At 38.7% G+C, this 12,202-nt stretch overlaps 4 protein-coding genes across 5 annotated transcripts; all 4 read left to right on the forward strand.

Moving 5' to 3' along the window:
• Positions 1–373: 373 nt before the first annotated feature.
• Positions 374–2,012, forward strand: LOC135941348 (cytochrome P450 9e2-like). The gene is made up of 5 exons (XM_065486764.1): positions 374–772; positions 821–974; positions 1,038–1,253; positions 1,520–1,771; positions 1,831–2,012. The coding sequence occupies exons 1-5, from the start codon at positions 374–376 to the stop codon at positions 2,010–2,012; spliced, it is 1,203 nt and encodes a 400-aa protein (XP_065342836.1).
• Positions 2,013–2,331: 319 nt separating this feature from the next.
• On the forward strand, positions 2,332–5,631 carry LOC135939437 (sodium-coupled monocarboxylate transporter 2-like). The gene is made up of 15 exons (XM_065483828.1): positions 2,332–2,699; positions 3,017–3,300; positions 3,360–3,519; positions 3,576–3,641; positions 3,705–3,756; positions 3,817–3,884; positions 3,936–4,090; positions 4,145–4,285; positions 4,342–4,450; positions 4,499–4,608; positions 4,662–4,845; positions 4,900–4,986; positions 5,048–5,208; positions 5,265–5,442; positions 5,502–5,631. Exons 2-15 carry the CDS (start codon positions 3,101–3,103, stop codon positions 5,535–5,537), a joined length of 1,707 nt encoding a protein of 568 aa, XP_065339900.1. The 5' UTR covers positions 2,332–2,699; positions 3,017–3,100; the 3' UTR covers positions 5,538–5,631.
• A 742-nt stretch (positions 5,632–6,373) lies between these two features.
• Positions 6,374–9,282, forward strand: LOC135939499 (sodium-coupled monocarboxylate transporter 2-like). The gene is made up of 14 exons (XM_065483910.1): positions 6,374–6,913; positions 6,991–7,150; positions 7,207–7,272; positions 7,327–7,378; positions 7,441–7,508; positions 7,567–7,721; positions 7,781–7,921; positions 7,977–8,085; positions 8,142–8,251; positions 8,305–8,488; positions 8,542–8,628; positions 8,684–8,838; positions 8,902–9,079; positions 9,146–9,282. Exons 1-14 carry the CDS (start codon positions 6,705–6,707, stop codon positions 9,170–9,172), a joined length of 1,701 nt encoding a protein of 566 aa, XP_065339982.1. The 5' UTR covers positions 6,374–6,704; the 3' UTR covers positions 9,173–9,282.
• Positions 9,283–9,681: 399 nt separating this feature from the next.
• On the forward strand, positions 9,682–12,088 carry LOC135940604 (cytochrome P450 9e2-like). 2 transcript variants are annotated; one of them, XM_065485561.1, is made up of 8 exons: positions 9,682–9,758; positions 10,062–10,248; positions 10,306–10,460; positions 10,560–11,016; positions 11,077–11,233; positions 11,285–11,497; positions 11,544–11,795; positions 11,847–12,088. In XM_065485561.1, the coding sequence occupies exons 2-8, from the start codon at positions 10,066–10,068 to the stop codon at positions 12,026–12,028; spliced, it is 1,599 nt and encodes a 532-aa protein (XP_065341633.1). In that variant the 5' UTR covers positions 9,682–9,758; positions 10,062–10,065; the 3' UTR covers positions 12,029–12,088. The 2 variants fall into 2 exon arrangements, with proteins under 2 accessions (XP_065341633.1, XP_065341634.1); XM_065485562.1 differs by lacking the exon at positions 9,682–9,758 and adding an exon at positions 9,843–9,999.
• The last annotated feature ends 114 nt before the right edge of the window (positions 12,089–12,202 follow it).

Below are 12,202 nucleotides of genomic sequence, written 5' to 3' on the forward strand. Positions count from 1 at the left end.
GCTGACGCATTACTTGTAAGAAACACAAGAAATTAATTAAAGGAATTGCTTATTTTTACTTGTCACAATTTAGGAAAATTACAATTCTTTGAAACCACATGGATTTGGAGGCGTTTTTGAATTCATGAAACCGGTCCTCCTGGTAACGAGCCCAGCACTTATCAGGGAAATTGGAGTAAAAAGCTTTGACTATTTTCACGACAAAAGAAACTTGGTCTCTGAGGAGTAAGTTAAGTATTTTTCTTTTAATCCATGGTTTAAAATTTTTGTACCGTTTATCTATGATTCTTTTCTTAAATTACTGCCCACCAACAGCGCCGACCCTTTGATAGCTCGTTCGCTGCCCTTGCTGGAGGGAGAAAAGTGGAGGCAAATGCGCAACAAGCTCAGCCCCGCGTTTACTGCAAGCAAGCTGAAGGGAATGTTTCCGCAAATGACAAAATGCGCTTGCCAATTTGCAAAGTACCTTGTGTCCAGGGAAAGCGCCGAATCAGAGCCAATCGAATTTAAGAGCACGTTCACCCGTTTGACCAACGATATAATCGCCAGTACCGCGTTTGGAGTGGAGACCAACGCAGTGCAAAATCCTGACGAGGAATTCTACAAATACGCAAAAAATATAACCAATTTTGGAGTGTTACGTAGCTTTTTGATCATGTGCTTCCCGAAATTAATGGCTGCCTTGGGTGTGTCTTTTACGCCAAAGAAAGTTACCGATTACTTCAAGCAAATCATTAAAAGCACCATGGAATACAGAGAGGAGAAAAACATTGTAATAATTTTGACATTAAATAATTCCTTTCATAAATTTGTTCTTTAGTCCCGACCAGACATGCTCCAGCTTTTGATGGCTGCTCAGAAAGGGAACCTAAAAAAGGAGGTGGGCGAAGACGTTTTGGGAACGATCGGCGAGGACATTGCCGACTCTCGATTGCATGAAAAACACATGAACACGAATAAAGGAGATTCTATCAGTAAGTTAAATCATGACAGGGTAACTTCATGCCAATTATTTTACACTAAAATTAAAATTTTAGGTATCTCTAATGAAGATATCGCATCGCAGGCATTTGTATTCTTTTTCGCCGGCTACGAGTCAGTCGCGACTTTCCTCTCGTTCTTGGCACATGAACTAGCAGAAAATCCTGAAATCCAAAATCAGCTCCAGGAGGAAATTGACGGGATTTTAATGCAAGGGACAGTATCCTACGAGTCGATCAGCGCCATGAAATATTTAGATATGGTTGTTTCTGGTAAGATGTCTTGTCATTATTTTTAACTGTATAGTTTTATTAAAAGCGCACAAAGTTCAATAGCATGCATTTTTGGTCTGACAAAAAGCTTCAAGCTAAAAATAATTTTCTAAATAAAAAATAATATTTCACGAAGAGCGTAAAGATCATTCAAAAAAAAAACAGCATCAATAACTATTATAAAATTTGTGATCTGGAAGCATTCCAAATTCCAATGCAGATAATGATATCAATAAATTACAATATCAAACTTTATTTACAAACAGAATGCTTCAGAAAGTACCCACCGAACCCAACAACAGACCGAGTGTGCTTAAGAGATTTCAAGATTCCAAACACAGACAAAGTGATTGAGGCTGGCACACTCATCTACCTCCCCATCTACCCGTTGCATCGAGACCCTGAATATTTTCCAGACCCTGAAAAGTTTGATCCTGAGCGATTTTCTGAGGAGAATAAAGGCAAAATCAAACCATACACGTATTTGCCTTTCGGAGTTGGTCCTCACAATTGTCTTGGTAAAAATTGATTTAAGTTAATTTCAAAATCTCTGTTCTGACGATTGCTTTAACCTAAGGAATGAGGTTTGCGCTGCTGGAAGTAAAGCTGATCGTGGTCTTCATGCTCGCCACATGCAGTTTGACAGTGTGCGACAAGACAGAAATTCCTCTCCAGCTGTCAAAGGCAGTAACAATGACCACTGATAATGGTTTCTGGCTGCTCGCGATACCAAGGGAAAATCCAGCCATTAGAGTTTAATTGAGTTATGTCACAATTCACAATAAATAAATCGAATATAAAGGTGATAAAGCCATATCTTTCTAATTTAATTAAACAATTTAAGGAGTTAAAAATAAAACCAATCTAAATATTTACAAGTAAAAGAGGACTTCCGCGGGTAAAAATTGTGTTGCAAATTCCGCCACAGTGAGTTTATTTTCAAAGTTGATTAGAGCTGCTTCTATTGTTAATTGTAGCCGAATGGCACGCACTATTGAGATTGCGCGGAAGGCCTTGCTTGCATTATCTATTCATTTTCCCAAGCGCTTCTGTTCACAAGCGATTTTCGATACTGATAAAGTTGCAATCTCTATTAATGCATATTGAAAACAAAGATTTATCTTTTATATCACCTTTAGAGGGTATATGCCTTTTGGTACGACACAGATTTTGTAAGAGCAAAGGATTATCTCTTATTTGCACTCAAGGAGTCAGTGAGGAGCATCGGAAATATTTTGCGAGTCGCTTTTCTCTGCGCATAACATTGTGGGAATTGTGCGTCGCGCGCGATCCAAATTTTCAATAGTGATTTCATTCACTGATACGCTCACATGAATGGTTCTGTCCTCATGTTGATTTAGTATGCATAAATGTTCGTCGGACCTAGTTTGAGTAGCCCCTCTGCGAAGCGCTAAAAGGAAACGCCAATTTGGGAAGCAGAGTGCGGTGTGAGTGTTAGGTCAGTATATTCGCAAAAATGTGCTCAAATGTATTACATTTTGCAGGAGGAAATTATCAAAGACCCATCTTGATTTTGTAATAATTGTGTCACAAGGCAAATCCGTGTTAGAAAGGTTTGGGCTCAATGATAAATTATTTGCGTGCGGGTTTGACAGGGCCACAGCGAATTGGCCCATTGCGAGGCCCAATTGAATAAACTGCCCATTACCACGACCATGTAGGCCACTTAAATCCTGCACGAGTTCACTCTCACGTCCCATTTAAGCTGATATGTCCATTACGGACCTTTTTTAAATTTGTAGCCCTTGGTCCACACCACCTTCGTCTAAACTGTATTGACCCGTTAGACCTCAGTACACTGCAAAGAGCGGAAGCAAGCAGACGGTATGGAGGAGTGCGATGGAAGCTTGCTGGAAAGGAACCGCTTCGGCTGGGAGGACTATCTGGTTTTCTCCGCTGTGCTTGTCATTTCGATGGGAATCGGAGTTTTCTTCGGATGCTTTAAAAAGCAGAATACCGCGGCCGATTTCCTCCTGGGAGGAAGAGAGATGAACTTTTGGTCGCTGGGAGCGTCCCTCACTTTGGGGTGAGTTTTTTTTCAAACAATGTAAATTACGTAAATACAAAATCATTTTCTCATTAAAGATTTACGTCCGCAATATCTGTGCTGGGAAACACTGCCGAAATGTACAATTATGGAACTCAATATGCGATGGTTCTGATTGCTTTTGCGATAATGGTGCCTGTTACGACCTTTCTCTATCTTCCCACCTTCCGAAGCTTAGGGATCACATCAATTTACGAGGTAAAATTTCCTTGATTTCACATAATTTATAGTTTGAAACTCATTTAAATTTACAGTATTTTGACAAGAGATACAGCAATAGAACTAGACTACTGATGTCAATTCTATTTGTAATTCAAACAGTGAGTATACCAAACATGTTTAAATTAAATAATACAGAAGCGACTAACGTGACTTTTTAACAGCTACTGTACTTGTCAGTGGTGGTGTATGCTCCAGCTCTTGCTCTCCGTGCAGGTGATATTTAAAATTAAATAATTCATTTTGGAGCTAAAATCAATACATGTACAATTTTAGTGACGGGACTGGATGTGATCACAGCCTCGGCTCTTATTTTCGCCGTCAGCGTTGTTTATTCCTCTTTGGTACAGAGCGTACTATTTCCAAATTACTCCTTATAATTGTTTTACTTATAGGGTGGAATCAAAGCTGTTGTGTGGACCGACACTTTCCAGTTTATGGTTATCATTGTTGCGTTGATCGCGGTTTTGATTTTGGGTGGCTTGGTTGACGGGGACCCATCGGTAATCTGGCAAGATGCACAAAACTCGAGCAGAATTGAGTTTTTCAAGTAAGGAAAGTTATCTTTTGTTTAATAATTTACCCAGAAACGTGCGACTTGCAGCATGGATCCAGATCCAAGGATTCGTCACTCATTCTGGACAGTTATAGTTGGAGGCACTTTCTATTGGATTGCAATGAATTCTGCCACTCAGTCGTCAGTGCAAAGGCTTATGACAGCACCGTCCAACAAGCATGCCGCATGGTGTGAATATTGAAATTTGCTATTTTTTTATAATTGATTAATGTTTTCACGATTAGGGCGATGTGGCTTAGCGCTTTGGGCATGACAGTGATATTTTCGATCACTTTTTATCTGGGTCTAGTGGCGTTCACCCATTACCAAGATTGCGATCCCCTTCTGAACAAAGTAATGTCTTATCATAAAATAATTATTATTACAATCAATTAATTTTAGGAAATTGAAGCAACGGATCAATTACTTCCCTTCTACGTGATGGAAGTGGCCAGTTCTCTTCCAGGATTGTCTGGCCTATTTGTGGCAGGTGTTTTCAGTGCCTCATTGAGGTAACGACGTCAAATTAAAAATCTCTTCTTCTTTATATTCAGACGTATTTTAGCACTGTGGCATCTTCACTCAACGCCCTGGCTGCCAGCACATTGAAAGATATACTTGTCGGAGGATTCAATTACAAACCGTCTGAGGCGAGAGGTGCACTGATATCCAAAGGGCTTAGCGTCCTTTATGGATTGCTTGGATTTGTTTTAGTTTTTCTCGTAATGCAACTGGGAGGTGTTTTGCAGGTATTCTAGGTTAAAATATATTGAATTATGATACTAAATTTCAACTACATATAGGTTGCAATTAGTCTGAATGGAATGTTGGCGGGAGCTGCTTTGGGAACATTTACTTTGGGCATGTATGTGCCATGGAGCAATGAATGGGTAATTAGTATTATTTTGAATTTTAATTTTAAAATTATACAAATAATCTTTGAATTTCAAGGGCGCAATTGCGGGCACAATTGTTGGCTTTGCAACTTCGTTATGGCTGTGTATTGGCGCTCAAGTGGTCAGTTTATCTGGAAAATTAGTAGTAGAAAGGAAATCCGTTGGCATTAATTGCGGTGATGATTGCTTCGTAAATCAACCCGACATTCCAGATCCGTAAATACCCTAACAAATGCAGATTTGACGTCATTTTTATTTTCTTTACTTCACAGAAATTTAGTGTTTGATGGCTACCGAGTGTCATATCTGTATTATACGCCAATTGCATACATTGTGACGATGATCGTTGGTGTTATAGTAAGTGGATTAACAGGCTGGGAAAAGATAGAAAATGTTGATCCAGCGCTTCTTTCAACACTGATAAGGGACAGAGTCAAACGCCACGTAAAGGTTAGTCATTAATTTGTTTATCTATCAAATTCTAAATTAAATTAATTATATTTTCGCAGGGGATCGAGCTTGAAACCAAAGAGACGAATTCTTAAAATAAAATAATTCTTGTCACAAATACACCTCATTATTTTGACAAATAAAGTAAATTTTCCATCAATCAAAGCGCAATGTATAAACTGTTCCTGAAGGATCTGCTTGTTTAAGATCGCTAATAGTTAAATTAAATACGATTTTTGACTGACAAAACGTAACAAAATAAGTAAAATACATTATAATTTTGATGAATGTGAAACGCTACAATTAGCTTAATATCTTTCAACTTCTCAAGCGTTTGTGTGCACTTTTTGCATGTGTGCATTTCATAAATCTCTATATCATCTCGAGAGAAAAGTGAGAAATTGCTGTATGGAACACAAACACCGTGAAGAAATCAAAGGAGCCATGGAGCCAAGAAGGGCAAACCCTAAGAAGATCCAGATTACAAAATGTACTTTGAATGTTCAGAGTTCGTAATTCAATTTCACATGCGCCTTACATAGGATATGAAACTGTGCCGCCAAGCAGCACTGTAGTGCGGGTAACATACATTTCCTTCTTTCACCGTACTTCAATTCAAAACACACACTCTACTTGCCTAAATCGGTGCTGCTGCAATTGAGAGTAAAGCGTGTTGTATAGTCGCGGTACAGAGTTAAAACTAGTGATCTTGAATTATTATGACTATAGTTTTTGAAATCTGTCAAGCAATTCTGGAATTCATAATTAATAATAATTTTAATTTTTTTAATTTTTTTAATATATAGAAAGTCAAACAACACGCACCCCCGATTTTTAGTTTCAATAATTTCTCTTTTAATAGAACAGTAGTGATCAGCCACTGTATTTTACTGCATGTGGTAGAACAAGAAAAGAAAAACACTTTCATCCAATCGAAACAACACTCAAAAACAATTTACCGTACATCTCGTAAGATATGCTAAAATGTCACATTATCAGTCTTTGCCGTAACATCATAAGCAAATCATAGATGTACCTTTTTTAAATGATTGAACGGTTCAAAACCGATATCAGCAGAGCAAGAACAAGCATTTCCATTGGATAATAAGATGCGATAAAAGATCAAGGAATAAGCAATATTGTTTGTCAGGTGTGGGTTTTCTCATGACGCATAGCAACGATGAAATTAACAATTTAAGAATTTAGTCCGGAGAGATGGGCTTTAGTTTACGCACATTTTCTGCTCATTAGTGGCCGAAAACATGGCAGAGAATGAGTGCTCCGGAAATGTGCAAAATTCAAACCGTTTTGGATGGGAAGATTACCTAGTCTTTGCTATCGTGCTTGTCATTTCAATGGGAATTGGCGTTTTTTTCGGCTGCTTCAAAAACAAGCAAAAGACTGCGACAGAATTCTTAATGGGAGGAAGGCAGATGAACTTCTGGACACTTGGTGCATCTCTCACATTAGGGTAAGAAATTATAACGCGGAGAAGATAATCAAATCTAAGAATTCATCAACAATTTTAATCTCTGGTAAATTTATCAGGTTTACATCCGCAATAGCCATTCTGGGAAATCCTGCAGAAATGTACAATTTCGGAACTCAATATGCGATGGGTTTGGTTGTCTTTGTGTTTGTGGTGCCTCTTACCGCTTTTATGTACCTTCCCACCTTTAGAGGTCTGGGGATTACATCCATTTATGAGGTAAAAATGAACCTCTATATTGTTTGTCCCACTGATTAACACGCTAATTTGTTCAGTATTTAGATAGACGGTTCTGCAACAAAACTAGATTGTTAATGTCGTTCTTCTTCATAATTCAAACTGTAAGTAATTAACATGCAATACTAGAAAAATAATAATAACAAGGTTTTGTACAGTTGCTCTATTTGGCAGTGGTCGTTTATGCTCCAGCACTGGCTCTTGAACAAGGTAACTAGAAAAAATGCCAAAGCGACTCAGCAAAAAGTTAATTTATTAATCTTAACTTTCAGTGACAGGGTTAAACGTATTAGCTGCTTCAGCAATAACATTTGCAGTTAGCCTAGTTTATGCTTCTTTGGTAATCCTCGCCCCCCCCCCCATTGTTATTAGTTTGAACTTAAAACCGTCTTTTTCAGGGCGGTATAAGGGCTGTTGTGTGGACTGACACTTTCCAGTTTGTTGTTATTATGGGTGCTTTAATTGCCGTGCTTATCCTGGGTGGAATACAAGACGGTGGTCCAGCTGAAGTCTGGCAAAATGCTTATGACTCGGGCAGAATCGAGTTCTTCAAGTGAATATGATAATAATCCAAGGAACCACGCATATATTTTACTCTTTGAAACGTTATAGTATGAACCCAGACCCTCGAATTCGCCACTCGTTCTGGACAACTGTTGTTGGGTCGACTTTTTACTGGCTCTCCTTGAACGCGGCTACCCAATCCTCAGTGCAAAGGTTGATGACAGCAAGGACAAACAGACATGCCTTATGGTGAACAAATTTCAAATAATTGAAAAATTTCAGCAATAATATGAATTAAATTTAGGGCTTTAATATTGAGTGGTCTCGGCATGATGTTGATCTTTTGCACGGCGTTTTACATAGGTCTCGTGACATATACTCATTTTAAGGATTGTGATCCACTTTTGAACAAGGTTAGTCTAGTGTTTGGACGGTTTTTTATTTAGCTAAAAAATTAATTATTCTGTAGGAAATATCGGCTACGGACCAGATTTTGCCACTGTATGTGATGGAAATTGCTAGCTCGCTTCCCGGATTGCCAGGTCTCTTTGTTGCAGGCGTTTTTAGTGCATCATTGAGGTAGAAACAAAATATGAAAAACCTCGGAATAACCAACGAATGCAAACTTTTAGCACAGTGGCATCTGCGTTAAATGCATTAGCTGCCACCACTCTGAAGGATGTGCTTGCTGGAGGTTTCAATTTCACCCCAACGGAAGCAAAAGCGGCGTTGGTATCAAAAGCGCTCAGCGCTTTGTATGGAGTGTTATGCTTTTCCTTGGTATTTCTTGTGATGCAACTCGGAGGAGTGATGCAAGTAAAGCAATATAGTAAAGTCAAAATTCATTCATAGAAAATAAAAAAAAACAGGTTGCAATAAGTCTGAATGGAATGCTGGCAGGGGCTGCGTTGGGCACTTTCACTCTGGGCATGTACGTTCCCTGGTGTAACGAAAAGGTAGTCTCCAATTAAAGAAATCAAATTACTTAAATTTAAAAAATTCTATTCTCAGGGAGCGATTGTGGGTTCAATTGCTGGCTTTGCCGTTGCCCTGTGGTTGTGCATCGGGGCTCAGGTTGCTACTGTGACTGGAAAATTGGCGCTACAAAGGAAACCGGTTGGAATGCAGTGTAACTGCACAATCATCGAGCCTAATTTCCCTGATAAGTAAAAGTTCAGCTAAAATTAGTTAAAATAAACACATTTGGTTTTTTATCTCAATGTTTATAGTGATCTGGTGTTTGATGGCTATAGGATATCCTATCTCTATTACGCACCCATCGCATATTTGGTGACAATGGTAGTTGGCGTTATTATCAGCGGACTAACAGGATGGCAGAAACTAGATAAAATTGATCCTGAGTTGTTGTCTCCGTGGATCACGTCAATATTTAAATTGCCCAAAAAGGTAAATGCAGATTTTGATTAAATAATTGAATTGAATTTTGTTGTCCTAATTATATTTTATTTGAAGGGAAAGGCGCATGAAATCGAAGATTAGCTGAGTATCAAATGTCTTGAAAATGTTTCAAATTTTAGCTCTATTATAATAAATGAATGGCTATGTTTGATTTATCAAACATGAAAGATTTATGTACTCACCTCTATTCATGAACTGAGGATTTTTATTGATTTAAATTATAATCTATTGCAGAAGCAGGACTTCAGTTTATGTTATAAAAATTAAATTGGAATTTATTTACTAAAATAAATTGGAGAGAATATTGCTACTTATTCCTTTTTGTTTAAATTTAATTTCAAACAATTTGTTTCTTTTTTCTGTGTGATATAGCGTGTGATAATTGGCATTTAAAAACATTGGAGTCAAATAAGCATCGAAGTTAAGCAGATATTGATTTAGCTCATCCAGATAATGAATTCAAATTTTAAGTATCATTACGAATGGGATTTCCCCGAGTGGAAAACAAGAGGCTCTTTTGTAAGTTATCAGTTTGCTCAACTTGATAAGATCTTATACAGAAAGTGTTAAGGTATGATGTGATGTAAAATAAAAATTGCTATTACAGCACATAACGTTTAGCGCACATTTTGGAAAGATAGGATTGATTCGACTCAAGTGAGAAAAGGTATTGTATTTTTGGATCTTCCGAAAAATCCTTGAACGTATATATTTATAGTGACAACTTTTGCAAGTCACTTTTTATGTTTGTTTCCAAAATAGAAGGTAGTGGTGGGGTAAGCACTTTATTCTCACTCACAATAAGCGACCTTGTAGGAGGCGATCCTTCATTTGATGTGCATTAACAGCTGCGATTCTTTGAAGACTTTTATTTGAGCACCGTGCCAGTTAAAATTACTCCGCGCAATGTTTGACAGCAAATGACTGTTAAAGCAGAAATGTTTTTAAATCCATATTTTTACGATTTCAGAAACATGGTTGATTGCTGGACAAGTGTGGGCCTTATAGCGGCTGTTTTTATCCTGATCTACTTTTACGTGACCAGGAACAACGATTACTGGTCCAAAAAAGGCATCCGTTTTATCAAGCCAACACCTCTTCTTGGAAGCTTCAGTGAAGCCGTGTTGAGTAAACGACCATTCGTGGAAGTTTTCAATGCAAGTATCTTGGATGATAATCACTCCACAAATAATATGAATTTTCACCATTAACAGGAGAGATACTTGGAGCTGAAACCGCATGGATTTGGTGGCGTTTTCGAATTGCTCAAGCCGATTTTGATGGTCACAAGCCCTGAGCTGATTCGAGACATAACTGTGAAGAACTTTGATCATTTCATCGATAGACGAGATGCCATCACAAGCACAGAGTAAATTTTAATTATGATTATACCAAAAATTTAGTATGGAAAAAAATCTCGATTGGCAAGCATTACAATTATGAATGAAATTTAATAATAAATTTGCAGTGCTGACCCGCTGTTTTCCCGGTCTCTCGTTCTTCTCAAGGGAGATGAGTGGCGTGTGATGCGCACCAAACTGAGCCCTGCGTTCACCGGGAGCAAGCTTCGTGGACTCTTCCCGCACATCAGCAAGTGTGCAGAGCAGTTCTCAAAATTCCTGTCCACCCGGGAGAATGCTAAGACTAATCCCATCGAGTTTAAGAGCGCTTTTACCCGGATGACCAACGACATGATCGCGTCTGCCGCCTTTGGCATGGAAACCAATGCTGTGCATGATCCTAATGAGGAATTCTATCAATTTTCGCAAAATGTCGCGAACTTCGGCACCCTTCGAACCTTGAGCATCATGTGCTTCCCAAATCTTATGGCAAAGATTGGAGTTTCGATCACTCCTAAAAAGGTTACCGACTACTTCAGGAAAATCATTAAGGCCACCATGGAATTCAGAACAAAAGAAAATGTCGTAAGTGAAATTTATAAAATTATTTTTGAGTTGTCTATTATTTTTAAATTTCATTAATAGTCACGGCAAGATATGCTGCAACTGCTGATGGCCGCCCAGAAAGGACAGCTCAAAAAAGAGGCCGAAGAGGACATAGGGACAATCGGCGAGGATGCGGCAGACACCAATTCGCACAAAATACACATGACCGCTAAAAAGGGAGATGCTGGTCGCGGAAGTAAAATACTGAAACTATACGCGTTATATTATTAATGTAAACTTTTCGCAGTTATCAGCGACGAAGACATAGCAGCACAAGCATTTATCTTCTTTTTCGCTGGGTTCGATACTGTTTCCACGCTACTTTCATTTTTAGCGTATGAAATGGCTGTCAATGTTGAAATTCAGGAGCGACTGCGAGATGAGATTAAAGCGACCTTCCAGCAAGGGCTGAGCTATGATTCGGTCGTCAGCATGAAATATCTAGATATGGTCGTATCAGGTAATTTTTTACTTCCCAAATGAAACAGCACTAAAATGAATTTCAGAGGTGTTGAGAAAATATCCACCCAATATGACAACAGACAGGACTTGCGTTAAAAACTACAAGATTCCCGGTACAGACAAAGTCATCGACGCTGGCACCACACTCTACATTCCCATCTTTCCCCTGCAAAGAGACCCTGAATACTTCCCAAACCCCGACAAGTTTGACCCGGAACGGTTCTCGGATGAAAACAAAGCCAACATCACACCGTACACTTATTTGCCATTTGGAAGTGGGCCTCGCATCTGCATAGGTAATTTTCCCAAACATGCCCTTTGAACTGACGAGAGAAATTTGAGCTTAGGAATGAGATTGGCTCTTCTTGAGGTGAAACTTTGCCTCATTTACATGCTGGCAACGTGTGACCTGAGAGTTTGCGCCAAAACAGACGTGCCTCTCAAGCTGGCAAAGACGGTGCTGTTTTCGGCTGAAAACGGAGTCACCCTTCTTGCTGCTCCCAGAGATGACTCGCCAATTAAACCTTAAGCGCCCATCGTGTACGTGGTGCAAAATAAACATTAATAAAATGAGCAATTTTGAACTGAATTTATATAATTGTTAAATAATTAAAGATCAGAGGATTCAAAATAAAATTTAGCCTCTATATATATAATTCCTTTTCGTTCTTTTCGTGGGACAGAGGAGTTTTCGAGTGTTCCT

This window comes from Cloeon dipterum, chromosome 3 (genome assembly GCF_949628265.1).
Source record: "Cloeon dipterum chromosome 3, ieCloDipt1.1, whole genome shotgun sequence".
In the NCBI taxonomy this organism is placed as follows: Eukaryota; Metazoa; Arthropoda; class Insecta; order Ephemeroptera; family Baetidae; genus Cloeon; species Cloeon dipterum.